The sequence below is a fragment of the Macrosteles quadrilineatus genome, unplaced genomic scaffold (genome assembly GCF_028750875.1).
Source record: "Macrosteles quadrilineatus isolate MER2022 unplaced genomic scaffold, UCM_ALF_1.0 Scaffold_3__2_contigs__length_128488019, whole genome shotgun sequence".
NCBI lineage: Eukaryota > Metazoa > Arthropoda > Insecta > Hemiptera > Cicadellidae > Macrosteles > Macrosteles quadrilineatus.
In genome coordinates this window covers 59471512-59498327 of record NW_026542596.1, presented here as the reverse complement: position 1 = coordinate 59498327, position 26816 = coordinate 59471512, and the positions used below count along the sequence as shown (strand labels likewise).

General features: G+C 36.7%; 1 protein-coding gene across 1 annotated transcript; it reads left to right on the top strand.

Moving 5' to 3' along the window:
• Positions 1-871: 871 nt before the first annotated feature.
• Positions 872-26816, top strand: LOC128990398 (uncharacterized). Its single transcript, XM_054412747.1, has 9 exons — positions 872-965; positions 12496-12768; positions 20640-20833; positions 21264-21432; positions 22051-22214; positions 23168-23304; positions 23669-23791; positions 24326-24463; positions 25357-26816. Exons 2-9 carry the CDS (start codon positions 12497-12499, stop codon positions 26683-26685), a joined length of 2526 nt encoding a protein of 841 aa, XP_054268722.1. The 5' UTR covers positions 872-965; position 12496; the 3' UTR covers positions 26686-26816.

Here is a 26816-nt window from a genome sequence, read left to right as displayed (position 1 = left end):
TTGTCGGTACCAACTTGATATGTGATTTAAGTGAAATGGTACCTAGGTGAAAGGTTGCCTAAAAGAAGGCCTCCCGGATTTGTGAGGGAACGACGGAATTCTTATGATCGTGAGGAGGGATTCCTTCCGACGAAGTGCGTGGCATTTGTGGCAACACTAAAAAACGAACAAATAAAAGTCAACAAATGAAAAATTGAAATGGAAAAAATGCAAGCTATGGCCACCATTACTAAAATTTTTAAAAGAAACAGGAACCCAACTTTGAGATATTATGAAACATAAACGTTAGATAATTAAACAAGACATTCAAATTAAAAATATCTAACCACGCTAACTTTAAGCTATGAACCTCGGGAAATTGTAATTATTATAAAAAACAAAAATCATTTCCTAACTAGCACCTAGCACCATGAATTTTGAAAAAGCCCAGGAAAATTGTATTGATGAAATAATGCCGCTACATGATCATCAAATCAAGCCAGCTTTATTAAAGCAAACCACAAAAGAAGAAGAAAAAGTAAAATTTATAAATAATAATGGTGGACTTGGACGGTGGTTGTTGTTGGTGGACCTGTCGAGTCGACCTGTCTTGTCTTGAGCCCGACTGCTGACCGAGTCCTGTAAAGTTTTATTTTTAAGTTCAATCAACGTGTTGTAGTGTTTATTGAATCTGTCTGTTTTAGATTAGTCAGTCAGTAATAATTATTTTCATTATTCAATCAGTGGTGTTCGGTGTTGGCGGAGTGCGGACCGAGGTTCGAAACGAAAAACTAGGCCTAACCACGGCCTAACTTAATAATAGGCCTAACTTAGTGAGATTAAGAATGGGTGTCAGTGAACTGGTTGGTTTTGGTTGTTATGATGAGATGGAAACAGCTTCGCTTTCACGATAGTCTAGTAAGCTAGACCTAACTTAGCCTAATTGCCGTTGAAGTAAAATTTCATAAAGGAAGATTAACTCAAAGGTGATTATTATCAACGGCTGCATTGCGTGTTTATACATTTTGACACATAGGCCTAGCCTAAGTTATTTTTAGGCTAAGGCTAGGCCTACTCGGGTACAGTTTCTTAACTGGGCTATGCTAATATTGATTGAAACTATTGATTCGATTAGTAAACCTTGCGATTTTTTCACCATCAGCAAGTTTGGTTGGTTAGGTTAGGTTATGATAGTTTTTATAAAAGATATATTTAAAAATATCGATTATTAATCAATATTTCCAATTCGATAGTTTCAATCGATATTAGCATAGCCCAGTTAAGAAACTGTACCCGCCTACTCTTTAACCGTAACAAACAGGATCATTATTTTGTTCCAGGATATAACTTAACCCTAGCAGTGGCCAATGTTAGAAGTGGGGAATGGCCAACCCATTTTGGCGATTTTGCAGACCTTTTTTTGAAAATTCGTGAAAATTCAACCGTACAAGTAAACCTAGCCAACCTCATATTCATTTTGTTCGGAAAGAACAGAAGAATCTAGAAATAGTAATATCATAATGATTTAGACAGTGTAGGCCTATTTTATCGGTAAAGTGAAAAAAATAAAAAAAATTTGAATTTTGTTTTTGAAATTTCAAAAGCGGCCTCGGTATTTTTTTTTCTACGGATTTATTATGGGAAATTCATTATATACATTTTGTAGACAATCTAATTCCCTACATAGAAATAGGCCTATATAACATGTTAGGAAAATATTTTTTTTAATAAGTTTTTGGGGCGAAAAATATAATGACAAACGGAGAACCGAAAAAATTGAAAACCTTACAGTGTTAGTTTATGTTGTAAAAAGTTCTATACTTAACTTAGTATATGTGTATACTAATAATGATATATAGGCCTACATGTTTGTAAAGCTAATAAAGTAAGGAATCAAAAAAAGTCATAAAGTTTATGGTAAAAATAATTTTTTACCTATAAACATACGTAGGCCTATATAAAATAATGTTTTTATATTATAGGTAGCGATTTCTCGAGAAAAAAAATTCACAGTTACCTATTTAGTATACAACTTTTGTACCAAATTTTTTTACTTCAAACCAACATAATAATCTTGTAGTGTATTCAATTAGGCCTACCTACATAAAAATGTAACATGTTAGATATATTTTTTTGTAGGTACGTAATAGGGACATAATAATACAATAACCGCAAAACCGCAAATAAGTGTAAACTATAGCCTAGGCCTACAGTGTTTCTTTGTGTTGTGAAACATTATGTAGGCTGATGATATGTAGCCTACATATTTGTAAAGCTAATGAAGTAAGGAATCCAAAAAAGTCATCTAAGTATGATGGTAAAAAGTTATTTTCACCTATGATTATGTATCAATGATTATGTATCAACCACCGGATTGAACATGGCGGTGGATACGGTTAACTCGTGTGCCGGTTCTGAGTTTTGTAATAAATGTAATATAGTCGTTCAAGAAACTGACAAAGGACTACAGTGTGAAGCTTTCTGTAAAAAGTGGTTTCATATAAACTGTGTGAATATTAGTTCAAAGGAGTATACGCAAATAAATAAACTATCGTCATCTGTACATTGGTTCTGTGCTGCGTGTTTGGAAAAGGTGTACTGTATATTTGATTCGGACTGCCAAGCTACAGATCTAACCAATATCAGTAAAACAATCAACTTACTGGTGGGAAAAGTTAACAATATACTTAGTGATAATAAAAAACTAAGTGAGAAAGTTGATAGACTGATTGACGAAAATGCTAGGTTAGGACAACAGGTTAGCTGTCTGCAAATCGAACCGGTGGAGGATCATCAAATTGACAGATCAACATCGAGTAGGCCTAATCAACCAAACATAAGTCTGACTCAATGCTCAGACTCTACAAACATTCAACAACATAGTAACGAAACTGCATCTGTCAATGACATAACCTCTCTCGGTTTAGAAATACGCCTAGAAGCCACTAGTCCTGCTGTAAACTCAGAAGTTCATGAATTGAACCAACAAACAAAATCAGGTCGTGGTGTTTGCCTATCAAATAAAGATCCTACCGAAGGTGTGGCGGGTTTGGAGCAATCTGAGGAGTATTGGAATGAAGTAAAGCGCAATAGACGTGGACGAGGCGCCAGAAACGGCGTTGAAAGAAGACACGACTTACCAGAAACCGATAGGCCTACTACTGAGACTGGAAAACCTAGGCCTAAAGCAGCTCAAAATTGCCAAACTGAAGTTAAGGAAGTCAAGAAATCGTATAAGTCAGCTCTGGAGGAGGGAAGGAAACCTACTAAAAAAGTTGAAAACCGGACGTACTCCAAGCCTATAGTTGGAACAAGTGAAACCAAGAACGTAGGACTCTCCAGTGGTGAAAGGAGAGCATGGCTACATCTAGGTAGAGTGAAAGGAGGAACATCAGAAAAAGAAGTAAGTGATTTTATTAAGAGATCTTTCCCTGAAGTAGACTGTGTGGTAGAAAAACTAGAAAGTAAGGGCTTAAATTGTAGTTTTAAATTAGGGGTACTTTTTGAACAGAAGGCAACTCTGCTTGATAGTTCGCTTTGGCCGCAACACCTCACGCTAAAGCGTTTTTTATTCAGAAGACAGAGGTCCAATCACAGGCCCACGCAGATCAAACCAGACTGTTACCAGTAAACCACATCTCATCCCTATCTACTCCACAACCATCTAGGCCTAGGCCTAACCTCAATCTAGCTTTTGTCAATGTCCAGTGCTTGCGAAATAAACTAAACCTAATATCTCTGTTCGCTGAGGATAAATCACTTGATGTACTAGGTATAAGTGAACACTGGTTAGTATTAAATGAAGTAGAATTTTACAGGGAAATTCAGAACATGACTTATGCTACTGGTTATTATAGAAAGAATCATATCCATGGTGGTGTGATGATGTACATTAAACAAGATATAAATTTTAAACCACTTGACCTAACTCAATTTTGTTTTGAGATGCATATTGAAGTATGTGGTGTGGAATTGCTGGATCACAATTTGGTCATTGTATCCATTTATAGGCCACCAAGCGGCGACATAGATATTTTTCTTGATACCCTAGATAAATGCCTCAGCTCCATAAATAGACAAAGTGGTGACATTGTGCTAGGTGGTGACTTAAATATTGCCTTGAACATGCCCTCAGCACTATCCGAGGACCTGGAAACCGTACTTCGTGGACAGGGTTTGTTCATCACAAATCGTGTGCCCACCAGAGGAGATAGATGTATAGACTCGATTGCCTCAAACCTCGATGTCTGGGATTATAGTGTGGAGGTACCTTTTGCGCTGATTGCCGACCATCTGCCAGTGCTGATGAGTGTAAAGAAGACAGCTTTGGTGAGTAATTTATCTTCTATACCATGGCATGACAATTATGTATTTTATAAGAGAAATGTGAGTGACCAACTGCTGCCTCAGTTTAAGGAAGCCTTAAGTAAAATAGACTGGGCTCTGGTCCTGGACGACCCAGACCCAGCGTCCTCTTTTCAAGCTTTTCACAGTAAACTGCTGGAAGTGTTCAATTTCTTTTTTCCGCTCTTAAATAAAGCCAAGCCTAAATCGCAGCCAAAGCAAAGAAGTAGGGGTAACGCATGCATTGCCAAGGACTGGTATACACCTGAGCTGGGCAGGGTCAGAGCTTTTACAAAACTGATCTTTGATAGATATAAGGCCGAGCAATCTCCTAATGCAAGGGACAAACTTTACTCTCTGTATCTGAAAACGAAGCGTAATTATAAATGTCAGGTAAATGAGGCCAAAAAAAGGGCAACTGTAGTACACATCCAGAGTTCACTAAACCAATGTAAGGCAGCATGGTCAGTGATAAATGACTCGAGGAAGAAAAATGAAGTAGTCAACAAACTTTCTAGTCCAGATGACTACAACCAGTTCTTTGTCAACTCAGTTAAAGACATAACTGAAGAACTGAGCAGAAAAGCCGCTGGAAACCGAAGCGGAGAAATCAGAGTCCAGGTGCAGCCCCTGACCCCTTTGGAGGAATGGAATCCTACTACGCAAGAGGAAGTAATTAAAATAGTTAAATCTTTCTCCAACTCAAGAAGTCCAGATATCTACGGAATCTCACCTTGGATTCTCAAGTCTGTTATAAATGAAATATCACTGCCTCTGTCTGAAGTGATAAACAGGTGTCTGCGGGTGGGACTTTTTCCAGACTGCCTTAAAATCTCAAGGACTATACCTGTTTTCAAAAAGGGGGACGCAAACCTTACCTCAAGTTATCGGCCAATCTCAATAATCCCGACTGTAGGGAAGATTGTGGAGAAGATTGTACAGAGACAGATTGTCGACCATTTTGAAGTAAATCACTACTTTACAGCATCCCAACACGGGTTTCGGAAGTCGAGATCTACAACAACAGCCCTCGTCTCCTTGATTAGTGAGGTTTTGGACTCCTTTGAAAATAGACAGTCAATGGCTCTGGTCCTTTGCGACCTGTCAAAAGCCTTCGACATTGTCTCCCACGACATATTGCTTGAGAAGCTCGGCTATTATGGAGTTGGCGGAGTTGCCCTCCAGACCTTTAAATCCTACTTAGAAGGTAGAAGTCAGATGGTAGCAGTGCAGGGCGCACTGTCCTCCCCAGCCGATGTGAAGTTCGGAGTTCCGCAGGGCTCAATAGTTGGCCCCACTCTCTTCCTGATACTGATGAACGACCTAGGTTGGGATAGAGATACTCTACTCTTTGCGGACGATACAACCCTGCTGGGCAGGGGGCAAGATCCTACTGAGGCGGTCGCTTGTTCAGAACTTCTATTCCAAGAGGCTAAAGACTGGTTCCTCATAAATAACTTGAAGCTCAACGAAGATAAAACACAAAGGCTTCTGCTCACCCTAAGCAGATCATCTCCATCTCCTGACCCTCCTGTCAAACTTCTTGGCTTCGTCCTGGACTCCAAGTTACAGTGGGGCCCTCATATAAATTCTGTTTGCGTAAGACTGAGTAGAGTGATCTTCCTCTTGAGAAAACTGAAACACCTGATAACTGCGCAGTACCTGTTGACAGTCTATTTTTCGCTTTTTCATAGCCACGTGGCCTATGGCATCCAACTGTGGGGACATGCTGCCGACAGCAGTCGTGTGCTCCGCTTGCAGAAACAGGCATTACGAGTAATCACAAATAGTAGGAGGCGGAAGCCATGCAGACCCCTTTTTAAACTGTTAAACGTCTTCACAGTCTATAACCAGTACATCCTTGCCTGTGTTGTACACATTAAAACCAACCTGAGCAATTTTGAACTCCGAGGCCAGCTCCACTCTTACAACATTAGAGGAGCACAGAAGCTCAATACCCAGCGGTATAGACTGTCCCTGACAAGAGATAGCTTCCCTGCAGTTGCTGTACATATGTTTAATGCCCTGCCACTCCACCTGAGAGAGCTAGAGCCGAAAATATTCAAGGAAAGAATCAAGGAGCTCCTCCTGCAAAACCCGTTCTACTCAGTTGACGAGTATTTTGAGGAAGCACCAACTCTTGACCACCCACCGCCATCTAAAGCTTAAGTTTTAAATATATGTTTTATTAAAGAAAGTTTTTATTTTATAAAAGTTTGACGCTGTCTATCCGGCCCTGGCTGGTCAGAGACGAAGAGGAGGTAATAAAGGTAATAAAGGTAATAAAGAGAACGTTTTGAATTTTTTGCGCATTTCAAGAAAATGGAGTGTACAGTAGCCTATATAATTTTTTTACAAAATTTTTTACACCCAAACCAATATAAACATGTTGTTAGTGTATTCATTTACCTTTATAAAAATGTATAACACCTTGGCAGTGTTTCCATTCGCGGGATTATTATCCCGAAAACGGGATTTTTAGCCCTTGAGCGGGATTAAAACGGGATGCGGGATAAAACGGGATTTTCGGCTGTGACGAGTATTTTTATTTTTTTCTACTTAATTCTAGAGAAAAACTAACTCAAATTGATTAAATACTGTAGCAAAATATGATAGTGATGTTTAAACAACTTTATAAACACGATACGTCAAGTACAATACTACGTATTGTAAAAAAAAAAAATCATGCGGGATAAAACGGGATTTTTCACAATTTAAAAGCGGGATAAAACGGGATTTCTCGATCCAGTAAGCGGGATTATTTTTTTTGGTCGTGTGGAAACACTGCACCTTGGGTAAATCATTATATAGCATATATAGCACCTCTGAATGTCAGAATCGTCATTTTTGGACATGATGCTAACAAAATACAGTATTTAGTATAGGCTATAACTTTTTTACAAAATTTTTTACCCTCAAACCATTATAAACATGTTGTAGTGTATTCATTTACCTTTATAAAAATGTATAACACCTTGGGTATGTCATTATATAGCATATATAGCATGGCGAACTAAGGTCCGTCTCGTACAACAATCTCTGAATGTCAGAATCGTCATTTTAGGACATGATGCTAACGAAATACAACCTTTTATGAACACTATTTCACACAATTCAGTAATATTTATGCATGAAGATTACTGTTATACACACACACAAACTTCACTAACACTAACATTACGAACTAATAACGTATTTAGTAATAAATCGCGGATAACACGAGAACGAACACTATTACCGGCAACAACACAGACAAACAATGGCGAATACAAGACAGCTGACAGACTGTAGCAGTAATGACTCACTTCCGTCGTCTACATGCGAGCATACAGAAATAACCCTGAGTGTAGGGCTGCCACTCTCTGAATCTATATTTCTTCCTCTTCAAAATGACATACTATATGACTAGTAATAATAAATTACACTGTATGTAATTCGTATTTTCCACATCGTCACCTGACAATCATTGGCCATTTGTTAAAAATTTCAAAAACAGCTGTTTTCATAAAATCGTACCGGTTGTGCAATCAATATTTTGTTCTAAATATTACTACCACAATGAAGATAAAATCAATGGCTATTCAGTGGTACCATCCGCAACATCCCACGACGAAAATTACCCGAGCAGGGTAATGCCAAACAAGACGTGTTTTGCCAGTTCCCAAGTGTCGGCTGCAAAAGTCGTGCCGCGCCAAAAATTCATTTGATTTCTAATCGTCGTGACATTGTTATATAGTCTACCTGCTACAGGGTTTGTTTATGTAATAAAATGAAAGTTCAGAATGTGATCTTTCGAATGGTATATATGTATATTATTCTCATCTGAGTTGACTATACGTGTTTTTTTTACCGCTAAAAAAATTTCGGCCCACATCGTCACTAGACGACTTTGGCCATTCTAAGCATCAACGTCAGATCGTCACCAGACGACGATCGGCCACTGCTAGGGTTAACTTAAGTACTTGTGAACCTGTCAATAACTCACCAATAAGTAGGCTAGTCCCTAAGTTACCCCTTCTAAAAATCAATAAACGGCACTGTTTTTTCCGTTTTGCGGAAAAATACGGCCGCACACAGTAGCCTATTACCAATATGGTCACGAGGTAAAGGACACCTTAACGCTCAAGTCAGTAGCATGGTCATAGCCTATACCAGGAACACAGGAGGGTCATAAGTTAATAAGGGCTTAAAATGACAAACTGGGCTTTACTTACTTTATTTACTAGGCTTTATTTACTTTGGCAAGTTGGGCTTTAACTTATGCAGATTCGTGGCTGTAAATGTTTTGAAGTTAGACCCGGTTAGATTAGGTGTTTAGATGTTGTGACGTGGTAACCTGAGCGCTCTAAGTTTGTTTGCAGGCGGAATTTCACCCGGTGGCAGATTTGAGAGTCAAATGAAAATAGACAGAGCGTGATAAATTGTGAATTTTACCCCTTGTCCATATAACTAGCGTTCAGGCAACTGTAGATGTAAGGCCCAGATTATACCCCCCGGAATTTTATCCCCAGAAATTTTACTCCCGGTTTTTTCCCTTCCAATTTTTTAATACCCCCCCGTCCCTCCCAGCATTTTTCTCCTGGATTTTTAGGCTACCCCTTTGGAATTTTCCCCCTGTGCAAATATAGGAGTTGTGAGATTATTTAATTTTCTGATTTCAGGTTTGATTGACAATAGTAGGCCTAAAAATTTTAAAAACAGATAATTAAGTAGCCTATACTTATCTTAATTTATTTGTAATCTCAGGTGCTAAAGAAACAGGTTTCGATGTTTAATTTTGACATCGAGTTTCGGGATTCGACTTTTGGGGCCAACTGTTAGTTAATATGTATGTAAACAAACTGGGTCTAGCCTATTTGAATGATAATTGGGTTAAACATTTCTTAAACGATTTACTATACGACCGTGGAAAATCAATTTATATTTAAAAGAGAATGGATTATTCTCGAGCACTGATTTCTATATCTGGCCAGAGGGTAAAAATCTGGGCCGCAGATTACATTTTCAGCTGACCTCATTAACCCTAGCAGTGGCCAATGTTAGAAGTGGGGAATGACCAACCCATTTGGGCGATTTTGCCGACCTTTTTTTGAAAATTCGTAAAAATTCAACCGTAGGCCTACAAGTAAACCTAGCCAACCTCATAATTATTTTGTTCGGAAAGAACAGGAGACTCTAGAAATAGTAATATAATAATGATTTAGATACTGTATTTTTCGGCAAAGTGAAAAAAAAAAAAAAAATTGATTTTTTTTTTGAAATTTCAAAAGCGGCCTCGGTATTTTTTTTCTACAGATTTTTTATGGGAAATTCATTATACAGCCTATTTTGTAGACAATCTAATTCCCTACATAGAAAAATATAACATGTTAGGAAAATATTTTTTTTATAAGTTTATGGGGCGAAATATAACAAACGGAGAACTGAAAAAATTAAAAACCGTACAGTGTTAGTTTGTGTTGTAAAAAGTTATATAATATATGTGTATATACTAATAATGATATATACATGTTTGTAAAGCTAATGAAGTAAGGAATAAAAAAAAGTCATCAAGTTCATGGTAAAAATATTTTTTATTTATAAATAAAATAATGTTTTTGTAGCCTATTCTAGCGATTTTGTGAGAAAAAAATCATAGTATTTAGTATACAACTTTTGTACCAAATGTTTTTACTTCAAACCAACATAATCATCTTGTAGTGTAGGCCTATTCAATTACCTACATAAAAATGTATAACATGTTGGGTAAAAATTTTTGTTTTTACATGCTAGGGGCATAATAATATAAATAAACGGAAAACCTCAAAATACAACCAAAAGAAAAATACAACCTTTTATAAACACAATTTGACACTATTCAGTAAATATTCATGCATAATAAAACACATGAAGATTACTGTTATATACACATTTCTCAAAAATACGAAATAACAACAAATTTAGTTATCAATTGCGGATAAAACGAGAGCGAAAACTCACCGGCAACAACACGCAATGGCAAATACAAGGCACTTTGTGTATGAAATCTTGACAGTAGTGACACACTTTCGTCGTCTTAGTGAGAGAAACCGAAAATAACCCTGAGCGCAGGGCTGCCACTATCACAAGCTACATTTCTTCCTCTTCAAAATGACATATTATATGACTAGTAATATAACTTACCCTGTATGTAATTTGTATTTTCCATACAGTCACCTGACGACGGTTGGCCATTTGTTATAAATTTCAAAAACAGCTGTTTTCATGAAATCGTACCGGTTGTCCAATCAATATTTATTTCTAAAATATCACTACCACAATGAAGATAAAATCAATGGCTATCCAGTGGTACCACCCGCAACATCCCAAGACGAAAATTACCCGAGCAGGATAATGCCAAACAAGACGTGTTTTGCCAGTTCCCAAGGGTCGGCTGCTAAAGTCGTGCCGCGCCAAAAATTCATTTGATTTCTAATCGTCGTGACATTGTTATATATATACCTGCTACAGGGTTTGTTTATGTAATAAAACGAAAGTTCAGAATGTGATCTTTCAAATGGTATATATATTATTCTCATCTGAGTTGATTATAAGTGTTTTTTTACTGTTAAAATAATTTCGGCCCATACCGTCACCAGACGACGGCTGGCCATTCTAAGCATCAACGTCAAACTGTCACCAGACGACGGTTGGCCACTGCTAGGGTTAAGGGGGTAAAATTCAGGGGGTGAAATTACAGCCCGTACAATCTAGGTTTTATCTTTGATTTGTTCTGATTTAATTCTCAACCGCATGAAAATATAGCCTAAGTCAAATTCCACTTTTAATGTATTGATCTGATGTTGGGCAACTCAAAAGTTCACGCCCGGAATTTTACCTCATGGTTTGTGACGTCAGGTTTGCTCAGGGGGTAATGTTCCAGGGGGATAAAATTCTGATTAGGCCTAGGCCTGTATAATTCCGATAATATATTACTTAACCTAATCCCAATCCAAACAGTAAAAGAACCCTTATGGTAGCTTTAATAACCAGTATGCTAATTTAACATATTCCTAATTATTTAAGAACACTCATTTAGGAACAGTTCTGTAGAGAACCTTCAATGGGTCTGTATTACCGTACTGGATGCAATTTTTGATTGTCGATTATGTAAATCTTTACGGAAAGTAAATAAAAGAAACGTCTTGTAACACTTAAAACACCTTTTTACGCTTATACTGTTACTCACAACACGGTAAATATACAAAAAAAGATGGTAAGTTTCAATAGCCTACAGGACTCAGAACACCATGAGTAAAATACTGCATCCAAAAATAGAAGATTGTAACAAATTTGACGCTTAGGGCATCTATAAAATCAATTGTAACGATTGTGATAGATTTACACTGGACCGACTGTGAACCAACTTCGTGAACCGCTTCAAAAACCACATATCTTGGGACCATCTTTTTTGTATATTTACCGTCTTGTGAGTAACAGTATAGGCCTAAGCGTAAATATATTTTTTAAGTGTTGTAAGACGTTTCTTTTATTTACTTTACGTAAATTTAATAACACGTACAATGCTGATCAAGAAGTTATTTGGTAAATCAATTGTAAAGTAATGAGTTTGGCTAAGTTCGATATTGTTTTTTTGCCACGACTCTTTTCAAGAAGGCCTTTTACAGTACTGTACCGGTAATGTAACTAGGCCTACTTGGCTATCCAGGTGAAAGTCAAAAGTTCTAGCTGCTGTAAGATATGTTAAACATTATACAGTATTTGATTGGGTGCCGGTTAATGATAATTTACTCTCAAAAGGAATTTCAAGCAATAGGCTTATAAATTGTGTTTTAAGTTTAAAGTTATCAAATGGTACCGTAGTTAAAATGTATCAATGGACATGAATGCTAGGAAACTCATCTTTAGTTCGATTTGGTATAGCCTAGCAATTGTTTTTGTTTGTTTGTTTGATGATGTCAGATATACTTACAAGATTGGGACATCAATGTGTAGCTATTGTTAAAAACGAAACTCAGCAATCCAACTAGCTAGGCTCTATGGCATTTACTGAACAAAGTCCTTTTTATACTAAATTAGATACCGTAATACTCTTGTTTTGTTCAATCCAACTAGCTAGGCTCTATGGCATTTACTGAACAAAGTCCTTTTTATACTAAATTAGATACCGTAATACTCTTGTTTTGTTTTCAGAATGTTTCGCACACCAAAATCGGCCACCCAGTCCTCTAAAAAGAAAAGTACAAACTTTTTACCTGAGCGTGTGGTAAAGAAACCTAAACGTCAAGGACTATGTAAATATTCTCACAGAAAATGTAATCTTATGTGTCTAGAAGGTTATGACTACTGCTTGAAACACATCTTGGAAGATAATAATTCACCTTACCGACCGTGTATGTATCTTTACACGGTCAGTGGTAAAATATGCGGCAAACCTGCTCTGCGACAAGAACGAAAAGACACATGGTTAGTATTGCATACAAGAGTGATTTTATTTTAATTTAGGTTTTTTAACACGTTTGCTACCGCAATAGTACAACATTTTTAATTTATATGGACCATTGACCATTTTGCAATTGGAGTGTTTCGGTCAATATCTGTTACGTGCCTATTATAGCATGAAAAAGTCTAAGTAAATTAATAATGGATAATTTATTAACTGATAAAATTACAGGAACGATCTTAAAGTTACTCAAACCCAAACTCCAATAATGTTCATCATCTATTGTTGGTAAGCATCTCCTTATGCCTTCTAAATTAAATCATAACAAATAACAAATCTTATGGTTATACATATGTAACATAAATTAACTTTACAACAACTCCTTCCAACGTAAAATAAAAAAAAATATGTATATACAGTAGAACTCCGATTATCCGAATCAATAGGGGCCAGACCCCATTCGGATAATCAAAAATTCGGATAATCGGAGTTTTACCGGAATTCCGGGAATTTTAAAGAAAAATCCTCATTTTCGGTACTAAGTGAACTTTTAATTAATAATAATTTAAATAAGAACATTTTTACAGTTTACAATGCTCATAGTACAAGTGTTCTATACATGTTATTAAGTCAATAGTGTTCCATTGAAGTCCAAAATTGGCTAAATGTGTTTAATAACAATTCTTTGATATTTTGCAAAACTTATTACTGTAGCTTTACGTTTTTAAAATTGTTGAAATAAGCGATTCGGATAATTGGAGATTCGGTTAATTGGAGTTCGGATAATTGGAGTTCTACTGTATTGAGACAAAGGAAGGAATTTGTTTATAGATCTAATTTTGCTGGCATTCTGCAGGTTCTTTGACAGCGTCGAATGACAGCATCTGATAGTGTGCAATTGTTTGTAGTAAGAGGGATATTTGTTTGATGAACATTTAGGAGATATTGGTCTGGGCCCTGTTTCATAAAAATACTAGTCTAGTATTTACTAGTCCCTGGACTAGTAATACTAGTGTATTTTACAAGTCTACGTTTCAAAAACCTACTAGTGTAAAATACTAGTTACTAGGGTAGGGACTAGTATTACTAGTGGTTTTTACTAGTGTAGACAGCAATGTGTTTCATAAAGTTTTACTCTTGTAAATTACACTGGTAAATACTTGCCATTTTCTAACAACCTCTCTACACCCGTATTATTTGAAGTATACTAGTATTTTCGGAAAGAGAGTTATTTCCACTCACTTATTTCATTACTCACATCATTTAAAAAAATGAATTAGGCTATTAAGTTCTTTTTTGCAAGTGCGAATTGACTCACGTTTCAATTTAAGATAAAAATAGATCTGTGGGTGCTAAAATGATAATCTATATAAATAATTATTATATATAAATTACAATGAATAAATGTGGCTTGCAAAATGAGTGAAATTGAATTTTATAATGTATGTATAATCGCCCTATTAGAACTAATTAAAATTATAAGTTATCAATTTCTGTGAAATTTTAGTCTAATTTTACTTGAGTTAAATTCCATAGTTATATCAACTATCTTGCTATCACAAAGAAAAGATTTTTAAGCTTTGAGAGAAACCAAATTAAAACCGCATACCGTATTGCATACAAAAATGTATCCTTCATTGCGACATTAATCAGATTATTTTACACCCAAGGCTCTCGGTTTTTTTTAAAGACATTTTAATAGGAAATAATAGTAAGACAATTTTAAAGGGGAGTTGCATTGTATTTTTGAGGTACTTATTATTTGCTTCCCTAAATAGCTAAAACCCTGTGATGTACTAACAATTTTGTAGGCCTATATTTTATTTTTGGGCGTTGGACTGAACTGTTTATCATTAAAACATTACTTTTAATCCATTTTGGTATTCTGAATTTGTTATTCAAAGTAATAAAAAAAAATTGATGTTGATTAGAGCTGTTATTTTAATGTAAAAACATGTAAAAGTTTAATTAATGGAATAAAAAGTATAGTGAGTGGTGCGGATTTGAACCAGGGACCCGCCACATGAGAAGCGAAAACTCTCCCTCTGAACTACGCCCAGCCATAGGGCCAATGCCATGTTTTACTATACTTGAAAACCTACTTCTCCATTGCTTGTAACGGCGTTTCAATTTTTTGTTACATCAATAAACGTTTAGGCTTATTATTCATGGTTTGTAGACTCGAAATAAGAATATCACTGAATGGTTTTTAACCCAAATATTCTTATGCATTCGAATATTTGAAAACATAGGTTAGGGTACTTGAAAACGTTCCAAACAAAATGTCCTTAGACGATTTAATTACATTAAAAATTTGAGCCTTCTTTTCTTTACTCATAGCAAGCTTAATTTTATATGTCGAAATAAAACAAAAACTATACAAATCACAGCGAATGTGGCAGCAACAGATCAATTTCCACCCAACTGTTACTGTTGAGCGCCGCAACTAGGCCTACAACCGGCTACTACTACAATGACCGTGATTGTTTGCGGCGACGCTGCGCCGGCGCGTCGGCGGGCTCATTGATGAACATAAATAATAGCGTTTTGATAAATAATATGTGATTGTTTTACTTATCTGTCTATATAGTTATTAATTAAAACAAAACACTGCGTTTCTACAACTATTTACTTTTTGTATCAAATGAAAACAAAATTAAAACGCTTTATGAAGCGTCAGAAAACCCGTGATTGAGGTTAGAAATTTGTTTTGAGAGTTCACCTTGTAAAGTTGGTCACGTGACTAGTAGTTTGGGTCATCTGACTAGTAAAATTCACTAGTATATACTAGCGGTATAAAAACGTTTATGAAACACAAATTAGTAGGACAGGTAAATACGGGACTAGTATTTACTAGACTAGTAATTACTAGACTAGTATCTTTATGAAACAGGGCCCAGGTATGTGATGATGGAGATTTTGCTGCATCGTCATGTTGTAACGTTATCTCTTTAGGACGTGAATAGATTTCTCTTGGAAATTGTACAGTGATATCGTACTCTTCTTCCTCGCTTTTCAAGTGACTTGTTCTAAGGTGGTCAGTATACGCAAACCTTAAATCATTACAAATAACAAATCTTCTGGTTAAATATGTAACATAAATTTACTTTACAACAGTGCCCACAACTCTATTTTTTACAAGTACTGTACTTCTATAACAAATTGTTAGGAAGTGTAGGTGTTAAATAAAGATAAAGACACACTTTCTTTATAGTACCAGTAGGGTTTTAATTACACACCATATAAATTGAAGGAAAAAATCACACACATGGTTAAAACTCACGAGTCTATTGAGGTGAACAAAAAGCAGCAATGTCTCTCCCAGCCAGATAAGATCAGACCGACAACAATGCCGTCGTAAATACCTAGAAATGGCTGTTTGAGAAGTTTGATTGGTTAGGTTAGGTTAGAACAGTGTCATCTAACCTAACCTAACCTAACCAACCAAACCTCTACCTTCTGCCACTGGGTGTTGGTCCACCTACAGAACCAAGTGAGGGGGGCCCTAGACTAAGGTGTAATGCGATCCGTGCCAAGAGTCTTGTGGCACTGGGGGCCTAATATTCAGTGTCTTAACGGAGCCTTCTGGGAACCAGGGGTAACCCAGTCGTACACACCCCTTACCTCTCTAATCGGGTCACTGGGGAGGTGGACTTAAATACCCGGTATTCGTGAGAACAATGTAGACAGTCCGACCCAAATGGAGGAGGAAGGTCTACTGAAATCTGACGATGACGACAAGCTCGCAGAAACCGGAAAGGAACGAAAAACGACTTTCCAGGGGTGAGTTGCAAAGATGGAGGATAGCGGATGCTTTAGCCAAGGCGAAAAGGTGCTATCCAGAAGTGAGAGGAGGCTGGTGTGGGCTGCCAAGCACCCTAACTCTGCTGCCTGCAAAGCCAGTTCCTCCGGGAACTAGGATGCTGGGAAAAAGCAGAGCAAGGGTGGTACCCCCAAAGCTGACTCTAATGAAGCCTCCAGGAAGAAAGGTGGAGGCTGTGCTGACACAGCCACAAAGGATTGACTGGTCAAGCAAGTTCAAGAGCTGAGACCTTTCAGGGAAATCTCGCTATGGCTTGCCCCAGCCAGAGACCTTTTGAAAGCTGTGAAGGTATATTTATGTGCCCAACCCTACAAGGTCTGCGTATGAGATCCCTCGTACAAAAACAACTTTCCAGGGGTGAGTTGCAAAGACGGAGGATAGCGGATGCTTTAGCCAAAGGCGAAAAGGTGCTATCCAGAAGTGAGAGGAGGCTGGTGTGGGTTGCTAAGCACCCTAACTCTGCTGCCTGCAATGCCAGTTCCTCCGGGAACTAGGATGCTGGGAAAAAGCAGGGCAAGGGTGGTACCCCCAAAGCTGACTCTAATGAAGCCTCCAGGAAGAAAGGTGGAGGCTGTGCTGACGCAGCCACAAAGGATTGGCTGGTCAAGCAAGTTCAGGAGCTGAGTCCTTTCAGGGAAATCTCGCTACGGCTTGCCCCAGCCAGAGACCTTGTGAAAGCTGTGAAGGTATATTTAGGTGCCCAGCCCTGCAAGGTCTGCGTATGAGATCCCTTGGCCTATTGATGGGAGATCAAAGGGAAGAACAGGTCACCATAGTCAAGAGGCTCTCACGGTTCACCAAGGACCTGGGATTTGACGGAGAATGAGGACCTGTGAACGAGGGTGCACAATAAGCTGTTCTAGCTGCGATGCAATTCCATGGTAACCTGTAAGCCTGGCCCTCTGTTAAAAAAAAAAACCAAACTTCTCGAACGTAGACGTGTAATTGTAAAAAATAGAGTTGTGGGTACGTAACAAATTTTGACACCGGTTTCTACTCATAGACTGCGACCTCTTTTATGCAACTGCTATTCACATTAAAACAGACTTATGTCGCATATTTGCGTGGGTGTGACAATGTTATTAAAAATAATATATATGAGGTTACATTACCTTAATCGCCAAGTGATCCATGTAGTCCAAAAATAGGATTACGTATGTTTCGACGTCAGTGCGTCATTGTCAAATCTTACAAAAACTTGTCTAAACCATAAGGGTCACGTCATAGTCTTTCCGACACACACGTACAAAACACAATAACGGACAAAAATTGTGTTTTGTATGTGTGTGTGTCGGAAAGACTATGACGTGACCCTTATGGTTTAGACAAGTTTTTGTAAGATTTGACAATGACGCATTGACGTCGAAACATACGTAATCCTATTTTTGGCCTACATGGATCACTTGGCGATTAAGGTAATGTAACCTTATATAGGTATATTATATCACAGTGATTCAGAAAAAACAACATACAACATGACGTTATTAAAAAGCTTATGCCTATATCTTCGTAAAGGTCTATTTTAAGGCCATGAATTCTCTGCAGTGGTCTACAGGGATGTCTGTCGCATATGTGCTGCATATCTGCAGGGTCTTGTTCTGTAGATATGATGATTAGTGACGTAATTTGATAGTTGGCAAAACTGTTTTTACTTTGCTGCAACACTGGACTGTGGTCTGCGTGTACTGATAACTAACTGACACCCAGTCTATGTGTAATATTAAAATGTGTACCTCGGTGCGTGGCGCAGCATACTGCAGCGTCGCATACATGTGGGGATCGGTAGCAAATGTTTTAATAGAGATCCCATGACATTACCTAGATTTTTGTGCTGAAGGGCCAAAGTTAATACTGATTTTTTAAAAATCAGATCAAATTTTTTGCTAGGTAACTATTGCTTTGAAGTCTACAGTAGACTCCCTCTTATCCGGACACCTTTTAACCAGACAACGCTCAGCGGTAATGACATCTCTTTCACCGGACAATTCTTATCTGCACGTTGGTTTAACTGGACTAGATCGGCTGTACTGGGCTGTACTGAAATGACTGTTCTCGTGGGAAAGATTTGAGACCAGTGATCACAAGTCTAAATAAAATATTTAGGTTACATAACGAGTTTTTGGGGACGTTGGTTAACCAGAAAACCAGTTATCCGGACTGGCCTCGGTCCCAAGGAGTCCGGATAATAGGGAGTCTACTGTATTACCTTCTTTGTCAGTTTTGTTTTGCGATATAGCATAATGCTTTTGTTAAAAATCTATCACTTCACTTCCCAAAATATAACACAAACACTCATGTTGCATGGTATTTATTGTGTTGCTATCATTTTTGTTCTCTGTTGTTATTTTGTTCTTGTTTCTTAAAATCTATTTTATTTGCTAGTTATTTATATTGAATCATTATTTTGAGGTTTTCTATATTATTTATTGTTCTTGAAAACTTGTTGTCTACTACTTATGTACTGTATTAGTTAAGGCGGTTTCACACTGGCGTCCACAGACGATTTCTTCGTCCGCGGACAGATGCAAAAATAAATCGCTGCAAACAAAAATTATCAGATGGGACCGTTCACACCACGCATTGAAACGTAGCGTCCATCCGCGGATGCAGAAATTCGTCCGTGGATGAATGGTGGATTCGCTCCGGGAGCATTTTTCTAAAACGTCCGCGGACGTCCAAGCCTTGCGCATGCACACTGAGCACCAAAAAACTTGTAGCGCAGTGCAGCATCTGTCACTCACCTCAGTCTGGTGTATACAGTATTATAAAAATGATAATTTATGCACCATTTATATATATTATTTTCATATTTAATTATTTATTGTTGAATGGCCAACATGCATGACCAAAATGGATTATACAAGGTGTCTGTAAAGTCATTTGCCAAACTTCATAACATGGTTTATTGGGTCAAAATAAGCAAAAAACGATCCTGTGGACAAAGGTCCTATCTCGCTTCATTTACCGTCTGTCGGTACTTTTGTGTACATAAGTTCTAATAACTTTAAAACCAGTTGAAGTACCAACTTCAAACTCAGTAGTAAGTAAGGACTAACAGGTACTTTTTTTGTGGAGTGTCAAGTTTCCGTCTCTTACTATTAAAAAATGGTGGTGATTTTTGCACTTATTTTACCACATTTTTATTTAGTTTTTTTACTAACACGTTTTTACTTACAAGACTTGAGTTAAGAAATAAACATCATTGGGACAGTAAACAATGTGTATAAACATTTCAACTAACATAAATGTATTTGTTGACAAACATGAGTGGACGTTTGAAACGTAGCTCGCAATGTGAAGGGCATCCATCCGAATCATTTTATCGCCGCATTCATCATTTTATCATTTTATTATTATTTTATCGTCCGCGGACGCCAGTGTGCAACCGCCTTTATTTGTCACAAAAAAATTATGTATTTTCCTGTAAAAATGGTGCACCCGTAGCCTAAGTAAATAAATAAAAACACTGTTATAACCCCCTAACCATGTCCTAACCTAAAGGCAGGAGTCAATTTTTGTGTTGAGAGTAGTTGTGGCCTTTACATGTGCCACAGTGACTTCAGTATAAATGGGTGCTACAGTATATTTTAAACAACGGTAATCACATTACATTGGACATGCAATTGGATTGAGGTTCCATTGTATAAATCAGTTTTTCCAAAAAAATTCTGCTCTAATCATGTTGATTAATATTTTTGTGTCAGATATTAGATTAACTTTTCCATAGATCAAACATAGCTTAAAAGTTCCTTATAGACTTATCATCCTAAACTTTTAAAGCTATCTAAACAGTTTAAGCTATGAATAAAGTCTGTGATATTTTTCAAATAACTTAAGTGCATTGTACAACTTAAAATCGTGACTAAAGTTAAAGAATAGTCCACTTATAAACTATTGAATGTCTTCCGGTATTGTTACATGAAAATGTAGCTTAAAAAAGAGAACAAAAATCATAAAGTATTACCGGACATAAAAAGCATATAAAACAGGCGCTACGTTTTCACTGATAAGTTTTCTGGCTTATCCTGGTATCCATCAATGTTTTAATCTGTACCCTCTTCTCTGGTTTAGGTTTTGTGGGCCACATAATAGGAAAACTCAACTTCAGAAAACAAGAGCTTCATGTCGCCATGCCCCTCCTAAAACTCAGGAAACGTTGTTTGCCACCCTGGGACATTATGTGCCTCCAGAACAACCTGCTGTTAAGAAGGAAGTTGGAGGAGGAGATTTGGCAGAAATACAATCCAAAGTTGTTGATCCATTTGGTAAGTATTCAATCTTGTCATATCCACTTCCTACTACTTAGGACTGAGACACCAGTCATGCTTTTAGGCATGTGATTAAGGCTTAAAACTATAGTAGTATAATTCTAACACAAGATCAATTGATGAAGTAAGGTATCTATCTATATATTTAATTCCGTTAGGGAATCGGTCCCTATGAAATATCTCGAGCTAGGCAAAAGGTAGCATTGCTGTTGGGGATCCATTTATAGCGTAACGCCCAAGGACGGTGGGAAAAATATCAGTAGTGTCAAAATTACCCCTGCTCTGCCCCACAGGCCGTCTGTGATCCAGTCATTTTCTAATGGAAATACTGCCGCAGTGTTTCTACAAGCTGTTTTAAATATACCAGCTGATGTAAAGATTGGGTATTTGTTTTTTTGGCCTTCAGCTCAATTTTGTGTGTGTTTAGTGGACATAGATGCGAGCAAGGTGAACAACAAAGTCAACCAAGTGTTGGAGTACGTCAGTGAGTCGGATAGTGACGGAGAGATGGCCATGCTGGACAGTGTGTGGAGAGCGCAAGATCAGGAGTCGTCTGACGCAGAGAGTGTGGATAGTCAGAACGAAGACCCACTCAAGTAAGGGATGCCTAGCCAACAATAGAGCTAACTTTTAACGCTTAATGCGGACATTTTCCATCCCTGCCGAGTAAAAAGTATGTTTCAGGATTTACAATCTGACCCCCTTTTTATGTGGGAAGATCTGAACTCTTTAGGGCCTTTGGTTGGATTACCAGATATTTTTGGTTAAAGATTATTTTTTTTTTCATATCTCAGCCCAATTTACTTTTCTTAACATGTCCTAGACTATCCCACAAGTAAAGATACATGATTATAGATCCTTTCTGAAAAAAATTCTGAAAGTTCTATTTTACTGATCGTTCATAAACAATTAATACAATAATCCTTAAACAATATAAACTCTTAATTACCAACAATACAATATAAACAAATAAAATAAATCATAGTCGCCACTATTCAACATAAACCTGCTGCGGCAAGGTAGGGTAACATAAAAGATAATAAAAACAAACATTGTAACAATTTAAAAGCTGCTATTCAATTGATTAAGATTCTTTGCTGTCTGTAAAAGCTCAAAAATCCATTTATCTTTTTGTTTTGAATTCATTATTACAAATTACATAAAAATAACAGACAAAGTGAAAAGTGAAACTAATTAATGCTTCTCCTTATCAGGCATGCTGGAACCTACACTGCTGAAGAAGTGACTATCATTATCAAGGACAAAATGTTAAGACTGCAGTCTCTATACATTGACCAGTTCAGACGGCTCCATCACCTATTGAAGGAGAAAAGAAGAAGATATTTGCACACCCTGAAAAAAGAAAAAGAAACACTATGTAAGTTAATTTCTATTAGAGCTTTGTGTGGCCAATACGCATTATGTTATTCAAATCACTCCCACTTTTTCAATCAGTTTGAAATAGGCATATTCTACACTGTAGGCACAAAATAGAAAGAATAGGCATATTCTATACTGTAGGCACAAAATAGAAAGAGAAAGGCAAAAACTAGTTTTGCTGCGTGTTAAGCTCGTAGTGTGTGTTTACTGCAGAATAAATATAACCTCGTGCTTCTAATTTGTGTTATTATGTAGGTCTGCTTTTATTTATATTTAAAAATAATGTTAAGAAATAGAACATTTTAAATTTTACTGAGGTCTGTTGTTTTGTGTGTGAGTATTTCCATCATGGTATGTTTTAAAGTTATACTAAGACATTTTGAGATAAAATGGGGAGTCATGCTTGGAAACTATTAACAGTAAATAGTGTTCTTTTAAGTATTTTTAACCCTTTGGCCGCCGCGGTCCGATATATTGGACGTCATCTAACTGTTTCTTTCCAAAAGCCACAAATGACACACCAATCGAATCAGCATTGTCTGGGCTTCATGTAGCAAGAGGTTTGACTGCCTTTGTTAGTGTTTTTTTCTCGTGGTGGAAGAGATTTCCCCAGATGACGTCGCCTGATGTATGTCAACAATCAACATCTGTGTGATCTGTGTTTTGTAAATAACTTCTCAATACTTATAAGCTGTTCTAATGCGTTTTTAGTTAGTAAATATGACGAAACTTGGTCGAAACAAGTTGACAGTGAGTTACAGTACGACACAATATTTCATAATACACTAACTGAGAGCTGAGTCGTGTAAACTTGGCTTAAGATAAAATAGTTTACTTAACCCACTACTTTTTCTCACTCTGGATGACAACTGAACAAAGCAACATTGCAAAACTAATTCTAGTGACCAAAATGCCACTTTGTTTGACAACTGTAGTAAAATATGTTCTCAGGTAGCATCCATGACCAAGAGAAACAGACGGCTAAAGAACAGAAGTTGTATCAGAAACTCAAAGCTTTAAATCGTTACCATAAACACCACGGTGTAGAAGCAATTCTGCACAAAAAGGCTTTGGAGTTGAGGGCTCAGGTATGTATATTTCTTTTGTTTGTATAGTTAACATCTAAAGGACTTTCACAAATTTTTAATTTACTGAAAATAACTTTGTATTTAGTTGACACTCATTATTCTGACATCTTTAGGTCTTTGGCTGTGTTGGATTTATGAGTGTCATCTGAAAGTGGCCATTATTTTAAGGATAATGGAAGTGTTATTCATTTTTATATAATTTTTTTTATTGTATTAAATTAAGTATATAGACTACCTATAGTTATAAAATACATCCTGGGGTACCTCGGTAGCACCAATTTTGACAATTTTTGTTAAATGTCATTAAAAATAATTCCTTTGGTGAAATGTTAAACTTTTCAAAAGGTCTTGATTTAATTTCTAGGTGACTGAAGGGCATCAACTGCGAACTTCCCACAAAGGAAAGTGTGCTTTTACTGAAGGTGGAGTGAAGTGTGGAGCCAAGACACTTCCTGTCACCAAGTATTGCCGTAAACACATCTTGGAGGTAAGTCTGTGAAATCTAGATTCAACCCAAACAGGAGTGAAGTCGTAATGTTACTTTTTTTGCTGTCCAGCCCTTATCTCATTACTGTCTATAGTGTATCTATTTCACAGCATTGATAAATATTACCTAATGGTAAAGGATCTAGAATTGTTTTTTAATTACCAAACTGATATCAACCCATATGGGCAATCCAGTTAGTTGGGATGTCTACATCAGTATTCAAGAGTCAATATTGTAAAATCCAGGGAAAAACTATTACCTAGATAAATACTATCAAGATTTGATGAGTGTTTCGGGTGAGGGGGGGGGCAGGGTACTCTGAATCTACAGTCTTTCTCCTTTCTGGAATCTGATGAACCATACATGGGACCCAACTATCTCCATAGTTCTAGTTCTGGGCTATACTTGCATAAGCGTTTGAGCATTAGCTTCCTACTTGTACAATTGCGAGAGATTCCTTCCTAAAAATGTCGAACAACTATTGCATGTGAACAAGTTTAAAATCATCATCAATGTTAAATGTTAATGTTGTAGGACACACATCAAGTGCTGTTCAGGTCGTGTGGGGTCAAGAGAGATGACCATATCTGTAAGGAACCCACCTTGAATGTGTTTGAAAATGCTACTTGTGTCTATCACACTGTTCTACCCACTCGTGGTGAATTAGGAACGGTAAGTTAGCTTAATTCTTGCAATTTAAAGCTCTCCACTGTAAAAGTCCTATGCCAGGATGCAATATTGTTTTGTTGCGTGACCCCTTTTGTTATCTATTAGCCTGTGGAAATCATCAGAAATCATCAGAAATTCTATTAGCTAGCTAAATTCTATTCCTTTGAACCAAATCCCTAGTTTTAAAAGAGAGCGAAATTGAAAAAGTAAAGAGGGTGAGCTAAGCTCTGAGATTGTGGCAAAATTTTCATTATCTCCCGCATTAGCAGTAACATGAGTGTTTACTTGACAAACTTTGCAGATGTCTTCTGCAATTGAAATACCAAGTTATTTCAGTTAAAAAATTTAAATACTGCCATTACTGCCTGAATAACTGGAATAAATTCTTCTATCTTTGGGTCATGAAATATATTTTCTATTGACGAATCTCTTGAAATTGGAATGAATGAAAAACCATTCATTGAAAGAATATAGGAAGACGTTATCAATATGAATTGTGAATCACAGACAAAATTTTACTATTAAAATATTTTGGAATCGCGTCATTACTTAAAAATGTATTTGGCATAAAAGTGAAATATTTATTTTAACTGAAGAGTATAATTTCAACTTTGTTTGGTAAACAATTTATTTAAACAAGTTTATAGTTAGTGCCAATAGTGCATAATAATGTCTTTTTACTTATAAAAGTAAATTATTATTAATTTTAAGGGTGTAAGGGGGGGGGCTAATCTTGCAGCATTGAAAATTAGGAGCATGCAACATTAAGATGCAGTCATAATTTAGGCTTAAAACTTGTGACACATTTTGGTGCATAAAAGTTATTGCTGTTATTTAAGTTAAGTTAATTTGGTTTGATAGCATGTTAGTTTTATCTTTGTCAAATTTGGTTTCAGTTGGCTCTGAAAGAAAACCAGGCAAATGAAACTCAAGAATCTCACAACGACAGAGTTGCATTTGTGAGTGATGTCGATTCAGAAGAACTCTTAATCAAAGACATTCTAAAACCTACTGGCATTGGTTCTGGAAAATCGGATTCTGTTGATGACTTAGAACTATCAAGAACAGTTAGTGACATTTTAGCGTTAGCAGAGGCTCACTCCAATCCCACTGACTTAAATCAAATTACTGCCAAACCTTTCATTGAACAAAGTTTTGAGGCACCTTGTAATGATTTGCCAAAATCAGTTTTTGACGAAAACACTATAACTTCATCCAAAGAAATTGTTAAACAAGTTTCTGAAATAATTAATGAAACATCACTCGATGAAACTAACCAACCACTCAATAACCAAAACTTAGACACCACTTCTAGTGAAACTAGTGAACCAACTCAGCTCAGAGTCAACTCGGAGGCTAAAATCTCGTCCTCCGAAACCCCTGAATCAGTCATCGAAAAAAATGTTGATGTTTCATCAAGTAAAATTTTAGATGCAAAAGATTCTGGCCTATGTGAGAAAATGGACCTAGAAGTAGAAGAACAATCACATTCTCCAAATAAAGAGTCTTCAAAGCATGAAAGTTCGCAAGACTTGATGATGGTAGATATGATAACTGACGTGGGTGTGGTTGAAGAAGTATTAGACAATGATCTGGTAAGTGATTCAGTAGAAGTGGTTAGTTCAACACAAGAAGTAGAAGAAGAAAGTTGCAAACAGGAATCAGATCCTGATCCTCAAGGAGAAGTGAGGAGACAGCAAGTGAACGAGTCTGAACGTAAAATTATAGGACCTGAAGAGCAAGAAAAACTTCTTGGTGAACAAACGGTTGAAGAGGAAGATTCAGAAGAGAATACTAAAGGATCAAATCAGCAAAAAAGAGTGTTTGAATATCAAATAGAATCTGAACATCAATATGCGGAAATGAGTCCAGAGAAAAAGAAAGTAATAGAATCTGATAGTCAGGGTGTATGTTCGGAACATGATGCAAAATGTATTAAAGATACAGTATTTATGCCTGATGACCATTCAACCTCAATGCTTCAGACTACAAGTTTACACTCTGAAGAAAAATCCAAAGAAGAAATACCAATGGAGAAAGTAATAGAATCTGATAGTCAGGGTGTATGTTCTGAAAATAATGCACAAGGGATTGAAGATACAGTATGTATGCCTGATGACCATTCAACTTTAATACTTCAAACTACAAGTTTACACTCTAAAGAAAAAGCCGAGGAAGAAATACCAATGGAGATAGATGATGAAAGCAAAACAGAAAATGGATAAATGCATTTTACTGGAGATTCAAACCACTTAATTTTTGTTAGTATTTGATTAGTAGTTAATCATGATGTAGCTTTTGTATTGAAATATATTGTTAAGTAGCTGTTTTACAGGAAATAAAAATAAAGATGTTA

Excerpts from the sequence above, each read along its gene's own strand:
- LOC128990398 (XM_054412747.1), top strand. The coding sequence starts at position 12,497 with ATGTTTCGCACACCAAAATCGGCCACCCAGTCCTCTAAAAAGAAAAGT. Across the intron at positions 21,433-22,050 it reads CAGAACGAAGACCCACTCAA|GCATGCTGGAACCTACACTG; the intron begins GTAAGGGATGCC and ends TCTCCTTATCAG. Across the intron at positions 23,792-24,325 it reads GCCGTAAACACATCTTGGAG|GACACACATCAAGTGCTGTT; the intron begins GTAAGTCTGTGA and ends TTAATGTTGTAG.